This window comes from Gambusia affinis, linkage group LG11 (genome assembly GCF_019740435.1).
Source record: "Gambusia affinis linkage group LG11, SWU_Gaff_1.0, whole genome shotgun sequence".
NCBI classification, from domain to species: domain Eukaryota; kingdom Metazoa; phylum Chordata; class Actinopteri; order Cyprinodontiformes; family Poeciliidae; genus Gambusia; species Gambusia affinis.
Window position 1 is genome coordinate 20,842,025 of NC_057878.1, and position 22,465 is coordinate 20,864,489.

Consider the following 22,465-nt stretch of genomic DNA (forward strand, 5'->3'; position numbering starts at 1 on the left):
GTCTATAATTCACTTACGGGGAATAATTTACTCAAATAAATAAACTTTTAAATAATATTCTAATTTATTCGGATGTAACCGTATCCTCTGCCTCAGATTATGAAGTACTTCAACATCTCTTATTTGATCCTTATAATACAATTTTATACTCTAATATTTCTGTTTCATCACTTGATCAAATTCAATAGCTGTGTAGATTGGTTATACTTTTTTCCAATTTAATCCTAAAAAAACTAATTTTTGGTCTCAGAGCCGCACTCACCCTACCCCATCCCTAAAAGAGACTAAAACCATAGACCGTGGAAAAATCCCAGATGTTACCACTCAGACAATAATTCTAACATTGAGTTTATTACTATTTTTGAAATTATTCCCTAGAATAAAGAGTTTCTTGTTGTTCTGTGAGGCACCAAATGGTGTGGGGACCTAATATATTTCTGAGGTGCTTTTCATGTATGAGCTTAAGAACCTTTTGTCATCAGAGATGTTTACTCTGTTGTCCTAGGACCAAAACAAATCAAGGAAGGGTGATATTAAGTTTATATAATTTTCTGTTCTGGAACCAACTCATCTTCCTTGTTGTTTCTGATGCATTTTTCTTTACCTTTGCTCCTTTATTTTTCTCTCAAGCACTTTGAATTAACTTGTATAGATTGTGCTACATAAATACAATTCCCTTGCTTTTTATGATAGACCTGAGGATTATTATCTTCAGGTAATAATCCTTGGGCTAAAACTCAATAAGACATTTTCTGTTTCATTGTTTCTAGAAATGTATATCTATGCAGTGCTGCTTAAAATGTTTGCTAAGTATTTGAGCAGCCTACCTATAATGTAACATCTGACAATAGGTTTCACCTGGGTTTTATTGAATCTTCGTGCTGTCTACATGCTTCAGTGCATCTCTATTTGAATGCAACAACCTCCTGAAAAGCCCTATTAGCCCTTATTCAAAACTGAAAGCTGTGCTTTGAGATGCTTTATATGCTTTTAGAGAAATACTTATTACCACCATTTTGGCAATACCAGATGTATTGCCAAAAAATGATCAGGATGATTGTCAGCTCAAACCTAATTAACTGACTCTAACTATGATAAGATTAACAGAATAATAATAATAATAATAATAATAATAATAATAATAATAATAATAATAATAATAATAATAATAATAATAATAATAATAATAATAATAATAATAATAATAATAATAATAATAATAATAATAATGAATGATTCCTACTCTATTTTCCTGACCTGTGATTATTTTGACACCTCTCACAAATTCTAATTTATCAATTGACCAATCACAGCAGACTCTGTCTCACATGAGTGAAGCTATTTCAAACAAAATATAGGAGCTGATGGCTTGGGAGACAAAATAAGCAGCACATCTGCTCTTGTGTATTATAATTGGGAATATTATGGGTTGTTCATGAACTGCTCTTGCTTGACAGTGGAAACTGCAGGGTGGTGGCTCAGGTCAAGCATATTAAATGTGTGGTTCAGATGGTGTGTGGTCACACTTTGTGTCTAACTATAACCACTGATAAAGAAGCATCAATCCCTTGAAAGACAGAAAGCAAAGATAAACAGTGACTTATAAAAGTATTCACGCCTTCTGAACTTTTACACATTTTGTTAAGTCAGAACCACAAACTTGAAAGCATGAATCATTTTCAAATTTGTTAAACATAAAATATATTTTTAAGGGTAGTTGAGTAAATGGGAATGAGAAAATAAATCAATACCTCACTTGTTAGATTACGATTAATGAACACCTTTTGAAAAATGTGTCTTTTCCCACCTCTTTAAAATAATGTTGTCTTTGTCTACCACATACATACATTCACACTGGTGGGTGTAACATGACAAAAATTGAAAAGTTCAGAATTATGCAGTGCATTTGTAAGGCACTGCATGATATTATTGTTCCTTAGGAAATATTTTCTGTAATTGTTTATTCATTACTCCATTGTGTGTTGACCCCAAAATTTCCTACTGAGGATCTAATAAATTCTATTTTCAGCCTGATCACAAACTAACCCTCAAGAAAAAGCTTTGCGTCTTAGTGCCCGAAGTAAACCAATCTTATACAACAAATGTATCTACATTTATAGCATTTTTTAATACAAACTAATTGGTTCCAGGTTATTGATATCAATTTAACACACAGTAGTGCTAAATTTCATTTTGAATTTCACATTAAGTTAATGCTGGCATTCTGTTTTCAAGGCTTCACTCACCAAAGAAGCAGTAGATGATTCCAAAGAGGCAGCACATGGAGCAGACCACTGAGGGCACAATCTCATACCTCCTCTCAATCTCCTGGTCACACTTTAGGCCCATCTCGGCTAAACCCAGAAGCTGGCTGGTGGAAGTCATTGTGGCTCCTCTTGAGGGGGGGAAGGGTTTAAGGGTAGCAAGGAAGGCCGGGAGGGGTAAGAGACACAGGGATTCCTGGCTCAGTGGACCTCACCCATGGAGACGTGTTTGCCTACAAACAGGAGGCGTGTAGAAAGGGGTGATGGAGAGGGGCACTGGAAATGAATGAGGGCATGAAAGAAAGAGAGGAGGAGCATTATTGATTGCTCTTCTAAGTACTCAGCTGTGAGGGCTAACATTGCAGTAATGATGTGCCATAATTTTGAAAAACGAAACATCTGAGTAGAGAAGCTTGCATAAGTACCACTTAAGATGAAACGCAACGCAGCCACCATTGCTCACCAGTATGTACATAAACATGCTGTAACAAATAGTCAGGGAGGATGGTGCAGCACAAATAATAGTTGCTATAGAAAGCTTAACCGAATGCATTTGCATAAATTAGCATTTCGTTGGAAATTGTGGCACAAGTACAAAATACCTCGTGGGTTTTACATATGTCTAATAAAGCAATTGTTCTCAAAGACTTAAAAGACGTCATTTACTCTGACAACTCACTTGAAACAACTCAGTAGAAAACAAATAAGATGCATTTATAGGAGTTGATCAGAGCTGCTTTGTTTAAATGTTCAAGGCATCGTTATAACTGTGTGAGGCTTTAACTTTTCTGTGGTTCAGCATAATTATGTTGGAAAATGTATTTTTCTTCATGACAGCAATACACTTTCATAACAATATGCTTCCATACACTAACATTAATATTAATTCTTAAAAAAGTATTTTTTTAAATACTTTCACTTCCTAGCTTGCTGACAATAGTTCTGCAAGTACAAGCACTGTTTGATGTAATTGTAATTTTATTCAGATCAATAATCTCAGATGGGAATCCCTGTTCTGTCTTGTTATGTCTTTCAGCCAAATATTTGCACATTTCTGACTTCCTGAGATCAAGAAACACATGTTGTTTTGTTCAATAGATCCAGTATCTTTCTTTCTCTTATCTGGGTATCTATAATAAAAAGTCTAATTGACATATCTCTGCTCTGATGGTGGTCATTAAAAATTCACAACAGCTAATCATCAGCATAAAAAAAACATAAATCCTGCACAAACAGAACAAATGCATTTCAGTCGTTCACGTAGAATAAAAATGTAAAAAAAAAAAATAATTTAAAACATTATTCTTTTGCAATTGTACATTGATAAATGTGTTGGACTCTGAATAGACTTTAAAAATATGTTTGCTAAATGTTTTAAAGATTTAGAAATGCCCCACATGCTCAACAGGAAAAAGCTTTAAAAACATCTTAAAACACATTTTTAATGGAGATGCAGTGCAGTGTGTGATTCATGTACCACAGACTGTTGCTGCCAGCCAAACACCCACACACAGCTCCGCAGTCATTCATGTACCAAATCCCAGTGGTTAAATTTCTAGCTGAGACACAAATTAAGATCTTCTTAGTCAATAGGTTCACTCAGCGGTGGATACATGTGAATAAAAGCACCAGTGTTGTATTGTATACACATACTCATTTAGGAGGTAATACCTCCTGCCATATTTTACCTGTAGCCTACCTGGTTTAGAGATGTACTTTCATTGACAAACAAGCTTGTCAGGCTTTATAAGCCCTTTCCTGAGCTATTGTTTATATCAAAACATATCCTTCCACTGCTCTTAGTAGTTATGTTCATTTTATGACCGCTTAAAAAAACTGCATATTGAATGACGATAATCTGGCTTATTTAGATGTATAATTACATAACAGTTAGATCTTGGTAGAGGTTAAGAAGTTCAGACAGAAAACACTGGTATTTTGAAGCACGTTGGGTTTAGAGGCTTGTGAGTTAAATGTCAAGAGTTGTTTCTCTGTATCCATTATCTTCAAAAGGTTGTCTTATTCAGGTCAGTGAACTCTTCATGTCTGACAACAGAGAACAGACCCACATATTTTATTCCTCCTATTTCACACCTGTCTGGATCATTCAAAAATAGAAAATGCACATGGTGAACACACACTTTGACTGTGCTTTCAAAAAAATGTGTACACCTACAACTCTTTCACGTTTTTGTCATATCTGAAGGACATGTGGCATGCATATGTATTTATAAAACCTTTTTGTATATAATTTTTGCTCCATTTAGAACAAGTTTTTTGAGGTATGTCCTTGCAAACTTTTTATAACGATGAAATTAAACATTTGCCCATCCTTCTAAACAAAACAGTTCAAGCTTATTCAGATTGGATGAAGGTCGACTGTGAACTCCAATGTTTAAATTTTAACAGCAGTTATTTGGATTTTGGTCTGGACTCCAACAGGGTCATTTTAACATGTGAATACTTGCCAAGAAATACCACCCTGAAAACTTTGGGTGAATTTCTCTGCTACCACACTTGGATCCAATGAATGGCTAATTACCGGGCCTCTACAGAGCTAAATGACATGCTAAGGGAATTTGGCCATTTTATTCAAGTCTGGAAAAGAGCAAAAATAATTTATAATTAATGATTGTAAAAAGGATGTGTGCAAAGTGAAAGATGTATTATTCCACCTACTTTGGAAAAGGGGTTTCAATGAATCCTGCATTTAGGACAAAGGAAAATAGCAAAAACCTCAAAAAATAAATTGTAGTAAGAAAATACTTTAAAAAATGGTCAGCTTATGAAGCCAAAACATTTTTAGAGCAAAAAAGTAGAAAGCTTAACACATTAAAAACAAACAGAGCTTCTGGTGAGGCTGCAAAACTAAACAGCTAAAAATTAAAAATCTCTACCAAAGCTTTAATTCAGCTGCTTGTTAACACAAGCCACACCAGGGGAAACTTGGATGTTTTTCAGAACCAAGATTTGCAGTTCATAATTGAAAGAAAATCTTTTTAGTCTGAATTTTAAACAGGCTATATCCAAATAAAAATGTGCACCACAAGGATGGGGAATGCTTATTACCTCCACACCAGAGGTAGAAGAGATTGTACTCTTACAAATGAATGATGAATAGATGTAATTGTAAAGCTTTCATCAGTTCATATTGCTGTCTTTTTAATAATAAACATATCTACACCTAGGTCAAGAGGTTTCCTGCAATTAGAAGCACAATCCGCATATATATATATATATATATATATATATATATATATATATATATATATCTATCTATCTATCTATCTATCTATATATATATATATATATATATATATATATATATATATATATATATATTCACAGCAACTTTTAGCTTGGGGGTCAATGTGTTTTAAATGTGATCATAAACTTTTGTTTTTGTTTATCAAAAAGGCTCAATCTAAGATGAAACTGTTTCCAAGATCTCTGGCATTTCATTTTGCAGTACAGATTTAATTTAATCAGCACAGCAGATTAAAGACTCCCTATTGCAATTTATGAGCGAAACAATTTACATACATAAAAATTGTTAAGCACCTGAGATTGTTCTTTTACAAACTAGAAGACGAAAAAGGATATTTATCTTAAAGTTAGATGTTTGTAGATCGGAGTACAGCTGCCAAAATAGCGGAATATTTGTACCATTTTAGGTCAGTCCTTGTATTGACCTCTTAAAGTTTGCAGTATTGAACTAGAGTTTACATTATGCTAGACTTGCATATTTCTTTCTTTTTGTTGTTTCTTGATGTACGTTTGTTGCATTCAAATTTGGTAGCAGACCTAAAGTTCTTCCCAGTGTAAAGTGATAAATTCTTGGAAAATGTGTGCTGTTGCTTGGATACCATGCCGTTGCTAAGAAGCTTGCTAACGTTAGAACTGTTCACACTCTCAGTCAAAGAGAAATGTAAAGAGTTATCATCTTATAAACATACTTGTAACTTTAATGACTGGAAGTTAAAATTTAACTAAATCTTTAATTAAAAAACACAAGACATGTTTGATGGGGCAGATGAATAATGTAATTGTCACTTTGTTTAAACTAATACATTTTGTTAATATTAATTTCCACAAAATCCTTTGTCCATATGGAAAACTGTCATAAATTCAAGAGTAAACTTCCAGAGTCTACATTTGACCTATCAAGCTGAATGTTGTGTCACATTTTGCAGTGAGCCCAGCAGCACCCCAAGCTACAGCCACATAGTTGTGGTACAGTTAGATAAAAGCCAACCAGTCAGGTTATAGAAGAACAAGGAATAGCATATTATGCAACAACGTCACGTAGTGACTGTTGCTATAACAACTAGCAGAAAGAGTAAGACCTTGCAAATGGGTCATAGGACTCGTCTCCATGGGAATGTACAGAGCCAATTCATGATGGCCTCCTTTGAGACTCCTAGCTGTAGATAGGCCTGACCTCTGACCCTATTCAGCTACTGCCTTTTTAGAATTCACTCACATGTTAGAATTTCTCCACTGAAAGCGCTTGATTTACTACTCATGAGTAGTATAGCCTAAGACTATTCTTTCTTGCTGAAGTAACCAACCACAAAATATATGCTCAGCTCACATAGACTAAATCAAATACATTTATTTTAATAATTTGCCATTTACAAATTCTAAGCTAAGTTCACTGTCCTCACTAGGTTCAAAATGTAATTCCGCTGTAATTCCTGCTGAAACAAAGACTAGACCAAAAATTAACAGATAACATCATGTGTAAATTAGCATATCAGCAGCGTCATTACACAGCAATCTGAAATCTGCAGTCTGGTTTTTTTCATCTATTTGCTTCTAATGGCCAAATTAACAATAAGGCTGGTCTAAATTACATACACTGAGGCTATTGAAAATGATAAGTGGTTTTACACTTGAAATGTGAGAAGTGTGACATGCATTCATTTTAATCACCCACCTAAGATTTAAGTAAATAAAATCCAGTTTAGCCGATCGCCTTCCGCCATTATCTACTTAGAAGGAGGAGCTAAAGAGAGCAAGATGAAAGTTATTTTAAAAGCTGTAAGAATTTTCTTTTGTAGTTTGTCATCAATCACATAACAGACAGCAAAACGGTGAAGATGATGGACTGGACCAAACTAACATGTGAAATGGAAACCTGCTGCAGAAAACACTGCACATCACTCTGAAAACATCTGCAGAACGTTGTGGAGGCAGCGTTATGTTATGAAGAGCTTCACCTTATAACAGAACAATGACCCACAGAGCCAGAAACACAATGGAATATTTTGATCAACCATATTTATTTGTGTCAGTATGGCCCTGTCAAAGTCCAGAACTAAATTAAATTGTGGCAAGGCTTAGAAATTGATGTTCACAGATCCCTCCTATGCAGTCTGTCTGAGCTTAAGTTATTTTGTAAGGTCATGGGGACTTACAAGCATACTTGAATTTGATAAACCAGTTAAGAAAAGACGTCACATGAAGTATTAATTGTGATTGGTCTTTGCAGTGCAAAGCTATTTATATAACAATAGAAATATTATACTAAACACTTTGTTCCCACAGAAAATGGGTCACTTTTTTGTTGTGCATCCATAAATTTTGATAGATTATGGCAACTGCATTTGTATACACATACTGATGTTATGTATTGCTAGTAAATCTATAATCCTTAACTGATTACACATGAGTTTAAGTTCTTAATAAATACTTATAGGAGACAAAATGATGGGTAAAAGCAATAAAATGCAGCATTCTGGTGCATGACTCAAAACATTGTTTTCAGAATACAGAAAAAAAATGATTTGTTTCATCTGCTCCCTCATGAGCTGTAGTGTGTGAATGCTGCACTAAAACCAACATCTAAATGATGCCTTGCAGGCTTCCTCTGCCTCCCACTGACAAACAGCCCCGAATCAGACCTAAGCACCCCTGACACAAATCACAGCACACAGTCCTTACTTCCATCATCTGTAACAACATGGGCAATAATTTAAGGTCACTTAACAAAACCACTGGCGATGTAATAACTTTTTTGTGTGTTGATGCACTTTCTATTCAGTATGCTGCTTCTTCATCCACTCTTCTAAAAGAAAAAAAATAACTTGATACTGCAAGGGTACAGATCACATACGAACATTGCTGGCACTGCAAAAAGGTTCTTGAGATTTCTTCTGCTATATAACAGCTTTTACTTCGAGCAAAAATTGCATTTATCATTCACTGTGAAGCATGACTTTGCTTCTGCCATTGTGCTGACCTTCCTATTCTTTAACTAGAGAAAAAAAAAGATCACGTCATGCATGCATCTTGCCATTATTACTGGCAGAGCAACTGTTTGATTTTGTATTTTTATGGCATTAACAAAACCCAAGAACCGGGTATATGAAATTTTGACAGAATCTTCTAAAACAAGATCAAATCTTCTCATAAATATGCAGTGTGAAATGAATATGTATTTGCAAGTTTTTTATTATTTTTTTACTCCACAGACCCCACTGTGAGATGAATTATATTTTCTAATCTTCTGCTGATACAGAGCAAACTGTCAGGAAGAAAAACATGAAGCGTTTGAAAGTGTCAGGCCAGTGTGAGTTTCTATGCGTTGTGTATGTGTGTCAAGATGAATATTTCAAAGGCCGCACACTGAGTGGTGGCGACAGAGCGTCACCAGAATGGGGACACACTGCTCTTACTATTGGAGGTCGGTGGAGTTGGTCATATGAGAGACGAACAGCAGCCACAATTTTTAGCTGTAGAAAAGTTCAGTCAGAAATGTGAATTGCGAATATCACTTAAACTTACAATTTTACAAAACTAACAGACAAAAAAAACAAGCTTTCGTCAGTCTTCTTTTATAAGAGTTAAAAATTCAACTTACTGGTACAAAGAAAAACAAAACAAATCAAAACTTACTCTGCTATCCAGGAGTGTGGTTGATTCTGAGTAAATTTGTAGAAGATTTTTGTCTGTTAGATCACTGCTTCAAAACACATGGCTGTCATTTATTTGGATGAGAAAGCAGTACGTACTGTGAATATCAATTTCCGGTGTACTGTGCAGAGAAGTCCAAAAAATATTTTGACAATATATTTTCTGGAGAGGGTGATAGTTACCAGGCTCTGTTTCTCAGAGGTGATTGTGTATGCATTAAAGTGGATATAAAATGTAAAATCCACTTTTTTAGCCCTCAAATACCTATGTTGTGTGTATAAAATTTTTATGTACTCTCTCCCAAGGCAGCATGGATATCTTTATATTCATTTTGGGTCATATTTTTCAGTCTGTTCATTTTTCTCTCTATTCTCTACTAGTTTTTGTTATGCATTACTTCACTGTATTTTCCATGGAACTGCTAAACAAGGTCATTTACTTCTGGGTAATCAGTTTTGTGAATCAGCCACTTTTTTTCTCACAGTGATTTTGTAGTTAAAGTTCAGTTATGCTGAACAGCAGGACAATGCAAATGGAGCATATGACTTGCCAAAGTCCACTATATTCGGTATTTTCATCATTTGTGAATATTGGCTCTAACTACCTTTTGACTTTGTCCAGGTGTGAGAGTAATCATGCCTGACTATTGCTGGTGAAAATACCTGTTTTGAGTTGATGTGGACAGCTTTCACTACCTTAATAAAAAATCAGCAGTTGAGTGTTTTTGGTGCTTATTAAGATCTTGTTTGAAGATAGTTAGTAAATACATTTTCAAAGCATTGTGCAGTAATTTTATCTCAAGTGGAGCCATACTGCAACAAATTTCTAGGGCATAACCATCACAACTCAAAAATGCCCTGCATACAGAAATATTCTGACACTGCAAGAAATGTAACAAAAAGCTATTGAAATATTTCTGTTTACTTTGTACCCTACCTCACTATGCACACTCTGTCTGTACAGTACAAACTGAGTCACCATGGCATGCTGAAAGCTTGGATTGATTAGATTTGTGAGATGGCAGATTAGCTAGACCTTCTTTCTGTTTTTGATGTTAATGAGGTGCACTCAAACAATTTTCTTCATCATTTTATTGGCGCTTCCAAAAGCAATTTTTTTTTTTTTCTAGGTGCTCCTGGATTGGTTGCCCTCCCAGTAGTGGATAAAGAAACAAGTAGATATTAACCTCTGCTGTGGTGCTAAGACGGTTTCCACTGTGGATATTAATGCATACTAATTTATTACTTTATATTTGTGTGTGAACTACTGAAATAGGGAGTTATAACAAAAAGCCTCAAATATTCACAGATTTTAGCCATATAAGGGCAGCTTTGGTCACTAACCCAATCGAATACCGAAGGTATCAGTACACTTGGCAAAACAAGAAACAGTGTGGCAGCAGCTTAAGTCCGATCATTCTTAAGTGAAATGTTACTGAGTTAAACCTTGTTAATACCACTGAAGCTAATACCCACATGTCAAGCTTGTTTGCTTAATGAGGCTAATGAGTATTATAGATACGACAAGGACAAGAAACGAAAAAATAAAAAACATGATCGACTTAGCAGCTTACTTTACAAAATTAATTTGCAGCATCTGGATAAGCCAAAAATTGCTGCAGTAAAAATGTAACGGGCATTATTTTAATTTACTCCAAGTCTTATAACCCCATTCAAAAGTGCAATGTCTAGATGTACATAACAAAATAAAATAAATTCACTGAAGGAGTAAAATTAGACATTGTTCATGAATTAGGCAGCAAAAAAAACATCAACTCCAACATCAACAATTTGTGTTCAGAATATCTGATGCTCGTATTTATCAGGTTCGAAATATTTCCACTGGTTTGCTTCACAGGTTTGCTTCCTATCCATACAGCTGCTTACCATGTCTAACTCCTCATCGACTAGCATAGTGAAAACAATATATTTAAAAGTGTTGTCATTTATATGGGGCATTGAAGGAAAAGAGAAAGTGAGAGCATGCATGAGCATATGAGTGCTGATCTAATGATTACTAACAGTGTGACTGAGCTTCAATCCAGGCCATCTGCCACAGGGAAGACTACTACTGTGTGCTTGTCTGCGTTGGCAGCTGGGGGGGGGATGAGCAGAAAAATAGTCTGCTTGGGACTCAATACAAATCACAGATGAAACTGTCATCCCAATCCTGCTCAATGTTGACTAAGAAATATGTACCGTATGTGTATAGGTATTGCATTCACTTACTGAATGGTTACACTGTTTCTGGTCAGACATCATTTTGAAGATGTTAGTTTTATTTTAATGATGATGAGAGCAGCTTGCTAAAATCTGTACATGTAACTAGTGACCTCTGTAATCCAAAATAGCGTCCTCTTGAGAGATAATGGATTTGACAGTGATGTGCCCTTTACAGATATTTACTACAGTGACTTGCAGCATGTTTTCTTACATAGTTACAGTTTAGAAAACTCTAAAAATGACTCATTAAAAAATAAAACACGCTACTTCTACTATCAATAGTAGAAGTCCAAACATTCACTATATTCCTGCAGTATTAAGCATATTTCTCTTAGTTATGCATTTTGGATGTTTGGATGTTTGGATGTTTTGCCTTAAGTGCAATGAGTGGGCTTTGGGGATTTGTCTGCTATCTAATGTATCTTACAGACAGAATATTCCATTAATTTGTCAACAAATTCACTCCAGATGAAAATGATGTAGGAATCGTAACAAAGTAGATTGTACAGTAATAGTCAACTACACCTCCCATCATCACAGTTGGCATAGTAACCAGAAAGGAGCAGACAGCCTTGCTTCATTGAAAATAACTTCACTGTTGCATCCTTGATTGACTGGCTTGCCAAGATGGAAATTTTACCCTCTGTACAGATTCTGCATATATTGGATATCCAAGTCCTGCAGCTAAGCAATATAACTGAACAGGTTAGATGAATTATACCTTGACACTTCGTAGAAAATCTAATATCGCTCATGTAGGATTCTGTAATTTTGTATCTGTTGCTCAGGAAAATGGCTTTGAGGTTCCTTTTTGAACAAATGTGAGCTCTGTTTCACATTTACTACAAATTTAAGAACTCCCTCACAAATAAAATAAAGGAGTAAACACATGCACTACACCCTAACAAAATATATATTTTTAAATGGAAAAGAGATATTGACAAAATAGGTTTTGTGACACATTCAAGATAATCTCACAAGCGACTCCAGAGACTGTTTTCCTGCTAAAACAACGACTGGAATGTTAACCCCAGCTTGAAGAGAAACATTATTTGGTTCATAAGAGACACAATAATTTGGTAATACTAAATTATTGTGAAGAACACAAAATTTCTGATTTAACAAAACAAAGTAATATTTCACAAATCATCATGTCTTTTAAAGAACCAATAGTCAAAGCAAAATGTCCCAGTCAGTGTTTGACCGATTCACATTTAAGCTTCCAGTATTTGGAGCTTGCCATGAATGCCAAAAAGGTATTGAAAATGTTTACATGTCATCCTGAATTTTTATAACAACCCATAAAAAAGCTCTTGTCTTCTCTTTGCATCTGATTTGCACTGTCTACAAAAAAATATAAACTTAGTTGAGGATAAAAAAATATCTTCAAGCTGCAACAGAGGCCCATCAAACTGCTCTGACAGATATCAGAGGAACAATAAATGAACAAGATTGAGTCTTGAAGCACCTATTACTAAAGTCAGATGCTGAAAACAGTAAGTGGTTATAAGGAAAAAGCAGTGGAAGCTCTCATGGTTGGAGTAAACTGAACAGCAGTCAGAAGATGGTTGCAGCTGCTGTCACACAGCACTGATTTCCCCCAAAAATTTGTGACACTGATCGACATTTGTCACCGCTCATTTGCTGTTGGGTGAGAGCTAAATCTGGCAGTTGGTTTTTCTGTCACACTGAACAACTCCACACCATCAATTTTAGCATACCGATGGAAATTTTCTTAAAATTCTTTCATGATGAAAGACTGAGTAAATGATTCCAGTGTAAACATAGCTTCATAGAAGCTCTGTTCAAAGTAATCATCTAATTCAAGTTTGTTCAGTTTATGTTCTTTGAAATTTGAATTAGATTAATAAAATCCGGTCCAGAGTCACCAATAATCTTCTGAATAACCCTTACTTTGCCTTAGCTTTGTGATAAATAATTCTCTTCTTTCAGCTAAGGTAAGTAAACTTACCTAACTTACCTTTCAGCTAAGGTAAGTAAACTTACCTTAGCTGAAAGAGGATGCTTTAAAAATTGTTCAAATGTACAAAGTAGAACAAACTATTATGGTGACTAACTAAGCAAAGGTTCTGTTACAGAAACTTTAATACGAGAAGCAATTATGTCCTCTGAAGTAACGTGTATGTAACTGTGTGTGTGTGTTAAAGTTGGTGGCCTCAGCATTGATCCATATGTAAGCCTTGGCCATTGCTCATGGCCTGAAGGAGAGGTGACAGGGGAGTAAAGAGGCTTTCATCAGATTACAGCTCATTCTCCGTCTTTCGTTGTCCCTCTTTTCAGCACTGAGTATCTCTCAGCTGCTTTCAGTCACTTGGCTCCATCCCTCCTCTTTTCATTGCTTTGCTGAAAACTGGACCTCCTTTAAGCGACCGCATTAAATTCGTTGTCATTCCCACAAGGATTCATTGCCTTTTCCAACCTGAAAGAGCAGGACTGTGATAATTTGAAGTACATTGTATTTTTAAAGAGGTTTTGTTTTTATCATATTCAGATATTTGAGATCAGAGGTTTTTGTTTTAGTTGCAAAAACGCTTTTGTTTTTACCAGTAATTCCTCCAGTATTGGGGCTGATAAAACAGCAGGGATGCAAAATATCAAGTGATATGGATGTTTGGCCACTGGCCAATATTGTGTGGCTTCTGGCCTGGGCTAGAGTGGAGTAGAGGGAGATGTTTTAATATGATTAGCTCCGGTGAAGCAAATTGTTTCACATAAGTCTTGTCTAATCTACCACAGCTTTGAGAACACCACACCAGTATTGGCCCACATCCTTTGCCCTGCAGCTGTATCACAAACTGATTTGTTGCTACTTCAAAACAGTGAAAGTTGAGCATCCTGCCGCTGACCGCATCAATGTCATTATGTGAACCCTGTACAGTGGAGATTACAACAAAGGCCTTATTGTTTAAATAGAGACAACTAATCTAAATCATGACCAAATGAGGATATGATGGTAAAAGCTTTCATTAATAGAGTTACTAATAAAACTTAAGCAATCTTTCCTTCTGAGTATAGTCTTTAACTGTAATTAAATACTTTTCTTTGTAATAGTTACCAGCTAGTTTTTGTTACATGTATAAAGTTAAATATACAAATATACAAGTTTGAAAATTGTTACTTCAACATTTGCATACTAGTGGAAGGAAATACACTTCTAAATAAGAAGTGCAAACTATTAGTAAAAGAGTTTGAATTTAATTGTGTAAGCTAGAACCTCAATTTTTCATGTAAAAGACCGAACTGTTCAAATGGTGATCAAAATTACAATTAATGGAAAATCTCTGTAATAAAAAAAAGTCTTAAAAGATACAATTAACTTCCTACAGCTACATGTTTGCTTTGAATAATTCTAGGATTGTTTATTTGCATAGCTTAGATGGATAGGTTTCTTTGTGCACATGAAATAAAAGTAAGTTGGAATGAAATTGCTTTGTGTGGGTATAAAATTAGAATATAAACTGTCAAAGGGGTGAATAAACTATTCTGTTCTATTAATGGCTGCCTCACACGAGCTGAGACCTGGAGTGAATGAATTCAATTTACTTCCGCGAGCAAAACACAAGCTGTTGGTTTTAGCTACGTAGGGGCGAGCAACAAGAAGGAACACACTCACATCACCTGCTGTTTCTATTAACCGTGCCTCTCACATGCCTGTCCTTCTGTAGGCCTGTCCTGAATAACTGAATTTCAATGCAAACTCTGCTTCAACCACTTTAATTTGTTAGCCAGTTTCACTGTGATCACACCAACACACACATACACATCACTCAACAAAAATATCCAGTCACAGTTAGATTTAAATTGAAAAGGTGAACAAATCTGCTACAAAAAGCACAAAAAGAATACCATGCAAAATGATCATATCCCTTGGATGTATCTACATCTTGTAAAATACAATACCAGCTTTAATGCATTTCTGTTAGCTGATTCTCCCACCTGAGCTGTAGATCTCTGCAGCTCCTCCAGAGTTACAATGAAGCTGTTTTAATGCTCTCTTTGCCAGGGCTGTTGATGCCCTAATATATTTGCTGTTTTGCCATATTCCATTTTCAGAAGATTAACATACACAGTCAACTAATTAGGTGACTTTTGAAGACTAATGTCACCACTAGACTGTATCTATGAGTATTATTTATAGGTAGTGTAAATGACACTAAATACAGAAACACAGTACACTTTTAAAAATTTTTATTTGGAAAAAATGAAATGTTTCATGCTGTGTATCTTTGTTCTATCTTTGTTTGTGTTGGTGCCTGATAACATTTTACAGGGACAGTATTATGTGTTTTCCAAGCACATAGTGTCATTTTATAGCACAAGCTATAAAATGACAACTATGTTACCTTCAGCTGTTAAAACATTGTATATACAGTACAGACCAAAGGTTTGGACACACCTTCTCATTGAATTCAATGAGAAGGTGTGTCCAAACCTTTGGTCTGTACTATATATCAAACATGACTTAAAAGAAATTTGATTTCATAATTTGACATGAGTTTAGACTCTGTCTCTTGAAGAAGCCCCTGCTCTTTCTGACACTCCACCTTCACCATGTCATCACAACATTGTCTTTTCACTATGCTGTTTGCATTCTTTGGAGCTTTGGACTGAAAAGTAGTTTCTATGATAAGCACGGCAGGTGCGCAATCCGACTAGGTGTGTGCAAATTGCTGCTGCCACTAGTCTGAAGGTGCTGTGTGGGAGGAGTGCTCTGTGAGGCTGCAGCTCAGCCAGAGACCCTAGCTTCATGGAGAGGCTTTGTGGAAATAGGCAGCATTTTGCAGGAGCAAACGATTAGACTGCCCTGAATGGTTGTCATGGGAAATCCAAGGATTTTTCAAACATGCATGACAGAATCAAGGTATGTTTTGTATGAGGGAATACCATTATAACATGTTATAAAGCTAAAAGAATTGTTGATATTACATGATACTCTTCTTTAAGAGTATACATTACTTTTTCTTCTTGTTTCATAAAAATGATCTGAAAAAGCACAAGCAGTCTGAATACTTTTATAAGGCACCATATTTGAAACTACTGGAACCTGCTATGTGGCAGGAGGTAAGGGCACTAATGTGTCTGTTGTGATGGTATGCAAAGACCCTTCCAGCAACAATATAACAGCCAAACACAAACATGCAACATGGTGCGTTGCATTGCCAGAGGGTTGCTCCACGCTGGGATTTCAATGAGCTGTTTGAAACCAGAGGCTCCCAACATGACACTATCTGCATCATGCTGATGGTGCACAGATCTGCATGGAAAATATTGCCCGAGGTGCTCTTATAATGTGAAGGAGCACACTTGTGAGCTGAAAACTAACACAAAAACACCTTTTTTCCAGTTTGAATGTCGTTTATAAAATGAGCTCAAGTGTGTGTTAATGATATTAGAATTGACTTTTTACGCTTTCTGTGCTTTTATCAGTCATACTTTAATTTCCTTTCTCTGTTAAATTTGCTTCCCTGACTTTGAGCTCACATCCTTTCTACAAACACTTACCAGAAACACTCAATTTTTTTTACTTATTTCCTCTAAACTTCATATATCAGTTGCTTACGATCCTAAAACTCCAAACATACACACACAATTCAAAGCTCTCCATGCACCTTATTTAAGCTCCTCCCTAAAGCAAAATACAGCAAAACACTAAGGTTGTTTTCTCCACACTAGACACAAGTCTCTGCAAGTTCTGATCAGTTTTCTTAGCTTGTGTTTGCCACACTAATATAACTTTTTGTCAGAGTGGACAGTATCTCAGTGATGTCCTCCACATAAGTGATAAGATGCCTTGTATTGATTTTCAGATTTGGTTTCGATTCTAACTTTTAATTATTTTGGCAGTGAGATCTGTCCTTTATCATTAAAGTGTTGAAATGGAAATATTTCTTCTGTATATTTATGATGTTAAAAATTTCTTCTTTTCTGTCTTCAGGCATTAGACTGTTTTTTGGAGAGGGTATAATTTAACACTTTTGATAAAAGAGAGATACCATAAGGACAAGGAGTTTTTCAGATCTGGCCAGACTCCTCATCAACTGAGCCTGTCGCTTTGGCTAAAGTCCCAAGTCTGAGGACTGGTTGGCTCACAGTAATGGTTACATAAGTGTCAGGGAAGTGCCATATGGGAAACTCACTGGGGGATGAATATGTAGGTTTAAATTTCAATACATGTCACACATCTCTATAGTGACTTGGTGCTCCCCAGTATCTCTGCCTTATTATTTGTTTTTGCTGAACAATGCAGTATTAGAATATAAAAGTCACTAGGATGCAAATGAGTCATTAGTCAAGCAAAATTAATGTCTGTACTATGACATAATAACAAAATATCACAGAGGATCTTTTTACGAATCGTCATGAATTACAGTTAATGTTAATGAATTTCCTACCTTTAAATCTATTATTGTAGATCAGAAGCTGAGCTCTGGTGAAACAGCAATGATTCTTGATTGCTGTTTTTTTTGTGTTGAAAACCAAAAAAATAATGTGACGGTAAAAAACAGAGACATGAAGTCAATTGTGTGTTGCAAGAATTGATTTCTTAATCTATTTATTCCCCTCAAGGTTATCTGTTTGAACAGAAATATCAGCTCAGAAAATGAATCATAAACTGGAGGAGAATTTTCTTAAGGGAAAACAACTTTCAAGTCAAGGATGCCTGTAGGCAGGCATCGGGACGCTTTCCGAGGCTTCTTCAGACCAAAACAAAAGTATGAAGTTGACAGAATGCCATTCAATAAAAACTTAAGAGTCCCTTTATTCCTTTTCATATTTAGCTTTATTGATTACTGTGCTCTATGTTCTTTCTGTATCTCTTTTTAAATCAATACAAGAACTTTCTGCACCTAACTTTCACAGTGCTATGAAAATATGTTCACACCAATTAAAAATTTTGACATTTACCGCATTACAATCAAAAGCTTCAACGTTATGTCAGAAAGCAATGCACAGCAGTTTAGGTTCTCAAGAGACAAGACAAAATCCAGTGCATCTATGGTATACAAACTAATATGTACATACTGAAGTATTCAACTATAAAGGAAGGCGAAACCTACAATAAATGGCTGACTACTCAACATCTTGCTTGAGGTTACAAGCGAGGAGTTGAGAGTGTTGAAGTAGCATGGGACTTAAGGTGTGATCCATGGGAGAGCTGCAGGACTTGCAGAAAGTCACAGCTCTGGCAGGGGGAATCTTATCACAAGATAACTACAATGTTTTTTGTGAACTCAACAAATCTGGCACTTGTGGAAGAGTGGTAAAAATAAAGCATCTTTTGAAAGAAAGCCTTTTAAAAATATAGGATAATATAAGATATGTTCACCATAAGCTACATGTTTGAAAGGAAACAAACTCAGCACATCACCATGAACACACCAGTCTGCACTGTGAAGATGGTAGTGATGCCATCATGCTTTGAGAATGCTTTTCTTCAGAAGGAACAGAGAACCTGGTTTAAGTTGACAAGAAGATGAATGTTCCTAAATTTCAGAGACTCCTAGGAAACAAGTTAGAGGCTGTTAGACAGAGAGAGAAGGTGCACTTTCCATCAAGACAATAACCTAAATCCAGAGCTGCAGTGAAATGGTCCACATCAATGCTTATAATAGGTTGTAAAAGTACACTAAAATCCCTGCTGAGTATGTACTTCACTTCTGAAGTCACTGTTCCATTTATTTTCTCTATTAATTTTTAAGAGGCATCAGTTAAGAGAAGCCATTTTCTTTATGTTCTTTTATTACATTGTTCATAATTTTAAAAAGCAAATCATTTGTCAAATTTGTGGAAAGTGTTTGATTTTATCATGTTTTAGAACTTCAAAGTGTGCCCTATGTAGAACTAACTGTTTAATAAATTTCAACATTTTCAATTAATGAAGGATTATCATGTGTCATCAATACCTGGATAAATTACACAACCATAACACCCTGGAAATGGTCCTTCAGGAAGTTTTGATTGAATATTTTGAATGACAACTGTCCTAGTGATGTTTACATTTGGCTTGAATTTGTTTCAGGTGAGAAATTAAATTAAGTGTCATAAAATGTTGACAGCCTTTGGTCCAGTCTGTCCTTTCTTTCTTCATTCTCAGTCTAGGTGACTGTAGCTGATTAAGAAATTCTACCTTCCTTAAATACTTTAAATAACTGGAACTTTAGCAATAGCTGGGAATCCATATTGTTTTGTTTTTGTTGGGTCATATAAAGGCTTTTGCAGTAAGTATTCCTGTACCAATACTTATCCATGTTTAGAATGTCCTAGTCAAACTCCAGAGCTAAACCCAATTGAGGAACTGTGACAATATTTATGTCAGCAGATGCTCTCCATCCACCCTGACTGAGTTTGAGCTACTTTGGAAAGAAGAATGGGCAAATGGCTAAGTCTCTGAAGCTGTTAGACACATCTCAACTACAGAGAATGTTCAAACAAAACAAATTTAATTTATGTTTGTAATAGGAGAAAATGTGAATAAGTTCAAGCGGTATGAATACTTTTGGTTCCGTACTTACATTTTAAGGTAAAACGATAGATAGATAGATAGATAGATAGATAGATAGATAGATAGATAGATAGATAGATAGATAGATAGATAGATAGATAGATAGATAGATAGATAGATAGATAGATAGATAGATAGATAGATAGATAGATAGATAGATAGATAGATAGATAGATAGATAGATAGATGCAGGTGCGAATCAATTTGACTTTCTATGTTTACCCCGTGTCCAACCCCGTTATGGCCAGAGGAGTCAAATTCATCCTTTATTCTCCTCTTCATTATGTTTTCCTCACACACGGAAAGTATCCGTGTGGCTGTCACTGATATGTGACCTGTGAGTGGTCTCGGAGCGCCCACGTCTCTCGTTGTGAAGCACCAAATGTTCTCTCAGGCATCGGTTTGAAAACAATAGAGGAAAAACAATAGCAGCACTGAGGCGCCATGTGTCTACGGTTCAAACTGACAGGCATGTACGGACAACAGAAAAACCTGCCTAAGAAGCTGCACTGTGATGAAGGTGGACTGTTCATTCACTAAGAAAGAACAAAAAAGACTAAATAAAAAGTCGTTTTTATTTAAAGCTCAGTGATCTATAGTTGAAATGACTGTAATTTGCGGTGAACAAAGACATTTCACTCACCTCAGAAATGCAACATATTGGCGTTCTCGTCTATCGTCATTTTCTCAGCTCCAAAGCGCAAAAAAAAAAAGAAAAAAGAAAAGAAAAAATCCCCGTCCCTCGTCGAACTTGGCTAGCTTTTCCAGTACAACATCACGTCTCCAAAGCACGCGGGAAACTCCAGAAACCTCACCAAAGCGAGGATGAAACAAAGCTCAACTCCTCTTCCCTCTCCTTTACTCTTGGCTTCAGTTCCCCACTCTCTGACTGCCTTTCTTTCTCTGCACAGACAGACAGACGCGCAGCCAGTATAGCTACTACCTCATATATTATTAAACACCTTTAATGGACAACTGCGGCGGATGGACGGAGGGGGGCAAAAAATATGGAACGACGCCTTTCGATATTTATTCCGTGTTTACATCATGTACCCAATTATCTTCATTCAGAACGATCAGAATGTGCACTTCCTTTGTGCGCCCAGGCTCCCTCTCTCTCTCCCTCTCAGCGGGTTGAACCATTCCCTCAGCGCAGTAGGGGGGATGATAGGATCTATTCATGAGAGTGTATGGGAACGAATGGGTTTGGTGACTCGTGGCCAAATGTTATTGTCGTGGGATAAAGAGATGGGGGAGCTTTGAGGGTGATAGGAGGGGGAAAGGAAGAAAGTGAGAGAGTGGTGGGGTGGAGGTGAGAATACATGCTAGTAACTGAATTAAAGTAGGAGATTTTTAAGGCAGTTATCTATAGAAAAGCAGAACAAACAGCCCATCTGTAAAAATGTTCTGCTTTGGTACGAAATAGGTTCCGTCTTTCTTTGTTGTTGTTTTCTTACACTGCGCCATACTGAAGACTGTGTGATACCCCGCTCCCCTGAAAGGACGCCCTCACACACCATTTTTTTCCCCCTCTCATGTATAAACAGAGGTTCTCTCAAGCATCTTGTCAAGCTCCACTGTGCAACAAATTTATAATTACACCCCGCATTCCCATGGTGGAGACGTAAAAAAACCCCTAAATAACAACAACAACAGCAACAAAAGAAAAAGAAAAAGAAAAACAGCCTGCTGCCTGTCTGTTCCTGTGAGTTCAGGACCTCGGAGAGCTCCAATTTAACACAACTCCACCTGTTTACCAGTAGGGCTACCAAGGAAATAATGGAAACACCCGCAAATGTGGTGCCCTTCTTTCAGGCAGCATATTTAAAATTAAAATGTATTTAGTTTTAGTTATTAATGCTTTTTTTGTCTATTTGCACCTAAAAATGTAGATTTCATACACAGAACTACATAGAATTTCATCACTTGACTATCAAATAGATTATGGACTTTTCTTTATTGTATTTGTTGACTCTTTATATTTTGTCTGATCACACTACTTGTTCTGTTTTGGTTTTGTTTTTTGTTTTTTTTGCCCCACAATAAATTAAAGGTTGGGGGAAATAAGTGATGTGCTGGTAGCGCCCCCTCCTGGAGAAAAGTTCGCTACTTCTTTGGAAGCCAGGCACATTGTGAACAAGATCAAACCTGTTGTTTTGCAGAACTTGCTTCAATACTGACCCTATCAGAAAAGACAGCAGGGGTTCAAAGTGCTGCTTGATAAGAAAGCGGAGCTGTCAGCTCGTGTGGTGCTGAAGCAGCTTTTTATTCTTGAGCTGCTGGGACATCAGTCTTAATTAACATCAACCTGATGCAAGAACGTTGTGAAAACGAAAAAAATATAAATAAATAAAACGAATGGACGTTAGCAGAATATAAAACACATATAAATTATAGAATATTTTACAGGTGTATTGTGTATATTTTCAGTTACACTTTAAATCTATTCTGATGGAATGCAAATTCTTTATAATCTGTGCTTTTTTAAAACACATTTTATACAGCTAAACTTGACTAGCTTTTAAAAAAAAATGTTT

General features: G+C 36.0%; 1 protein-coding gene across 1 annotated transcript in view; it reads right to left on the reverse strand.

The window, feature by feature from the left end:
* The window catches only part of tmem198a (transmembrane protein 198a), a 31,960-nt gene extending 10,966 nt beyond the window's left edge, over positions 1–20,994 (reverse strand). The window contains exons 1-2 of the mRNA XM_044131566.1: positions 20,572–20,994; positions 2,247–2,540 (exon numbers count right to left, since the gene is read on the reverse strand). Coding sequence (XP_043987501.1) covers positions 2,247–2,385 — 139 coding nt within the window. The 5' untranslated portion in view covers positions 2,386–2,540; positions 20,572–20,994. The remainder of the gene's footprint in view (positions 1–2,246; positions 2,541–20,571) is intronic.
* Positions 20,995–22,465: the final 1,471 nt, after the last annotated feature.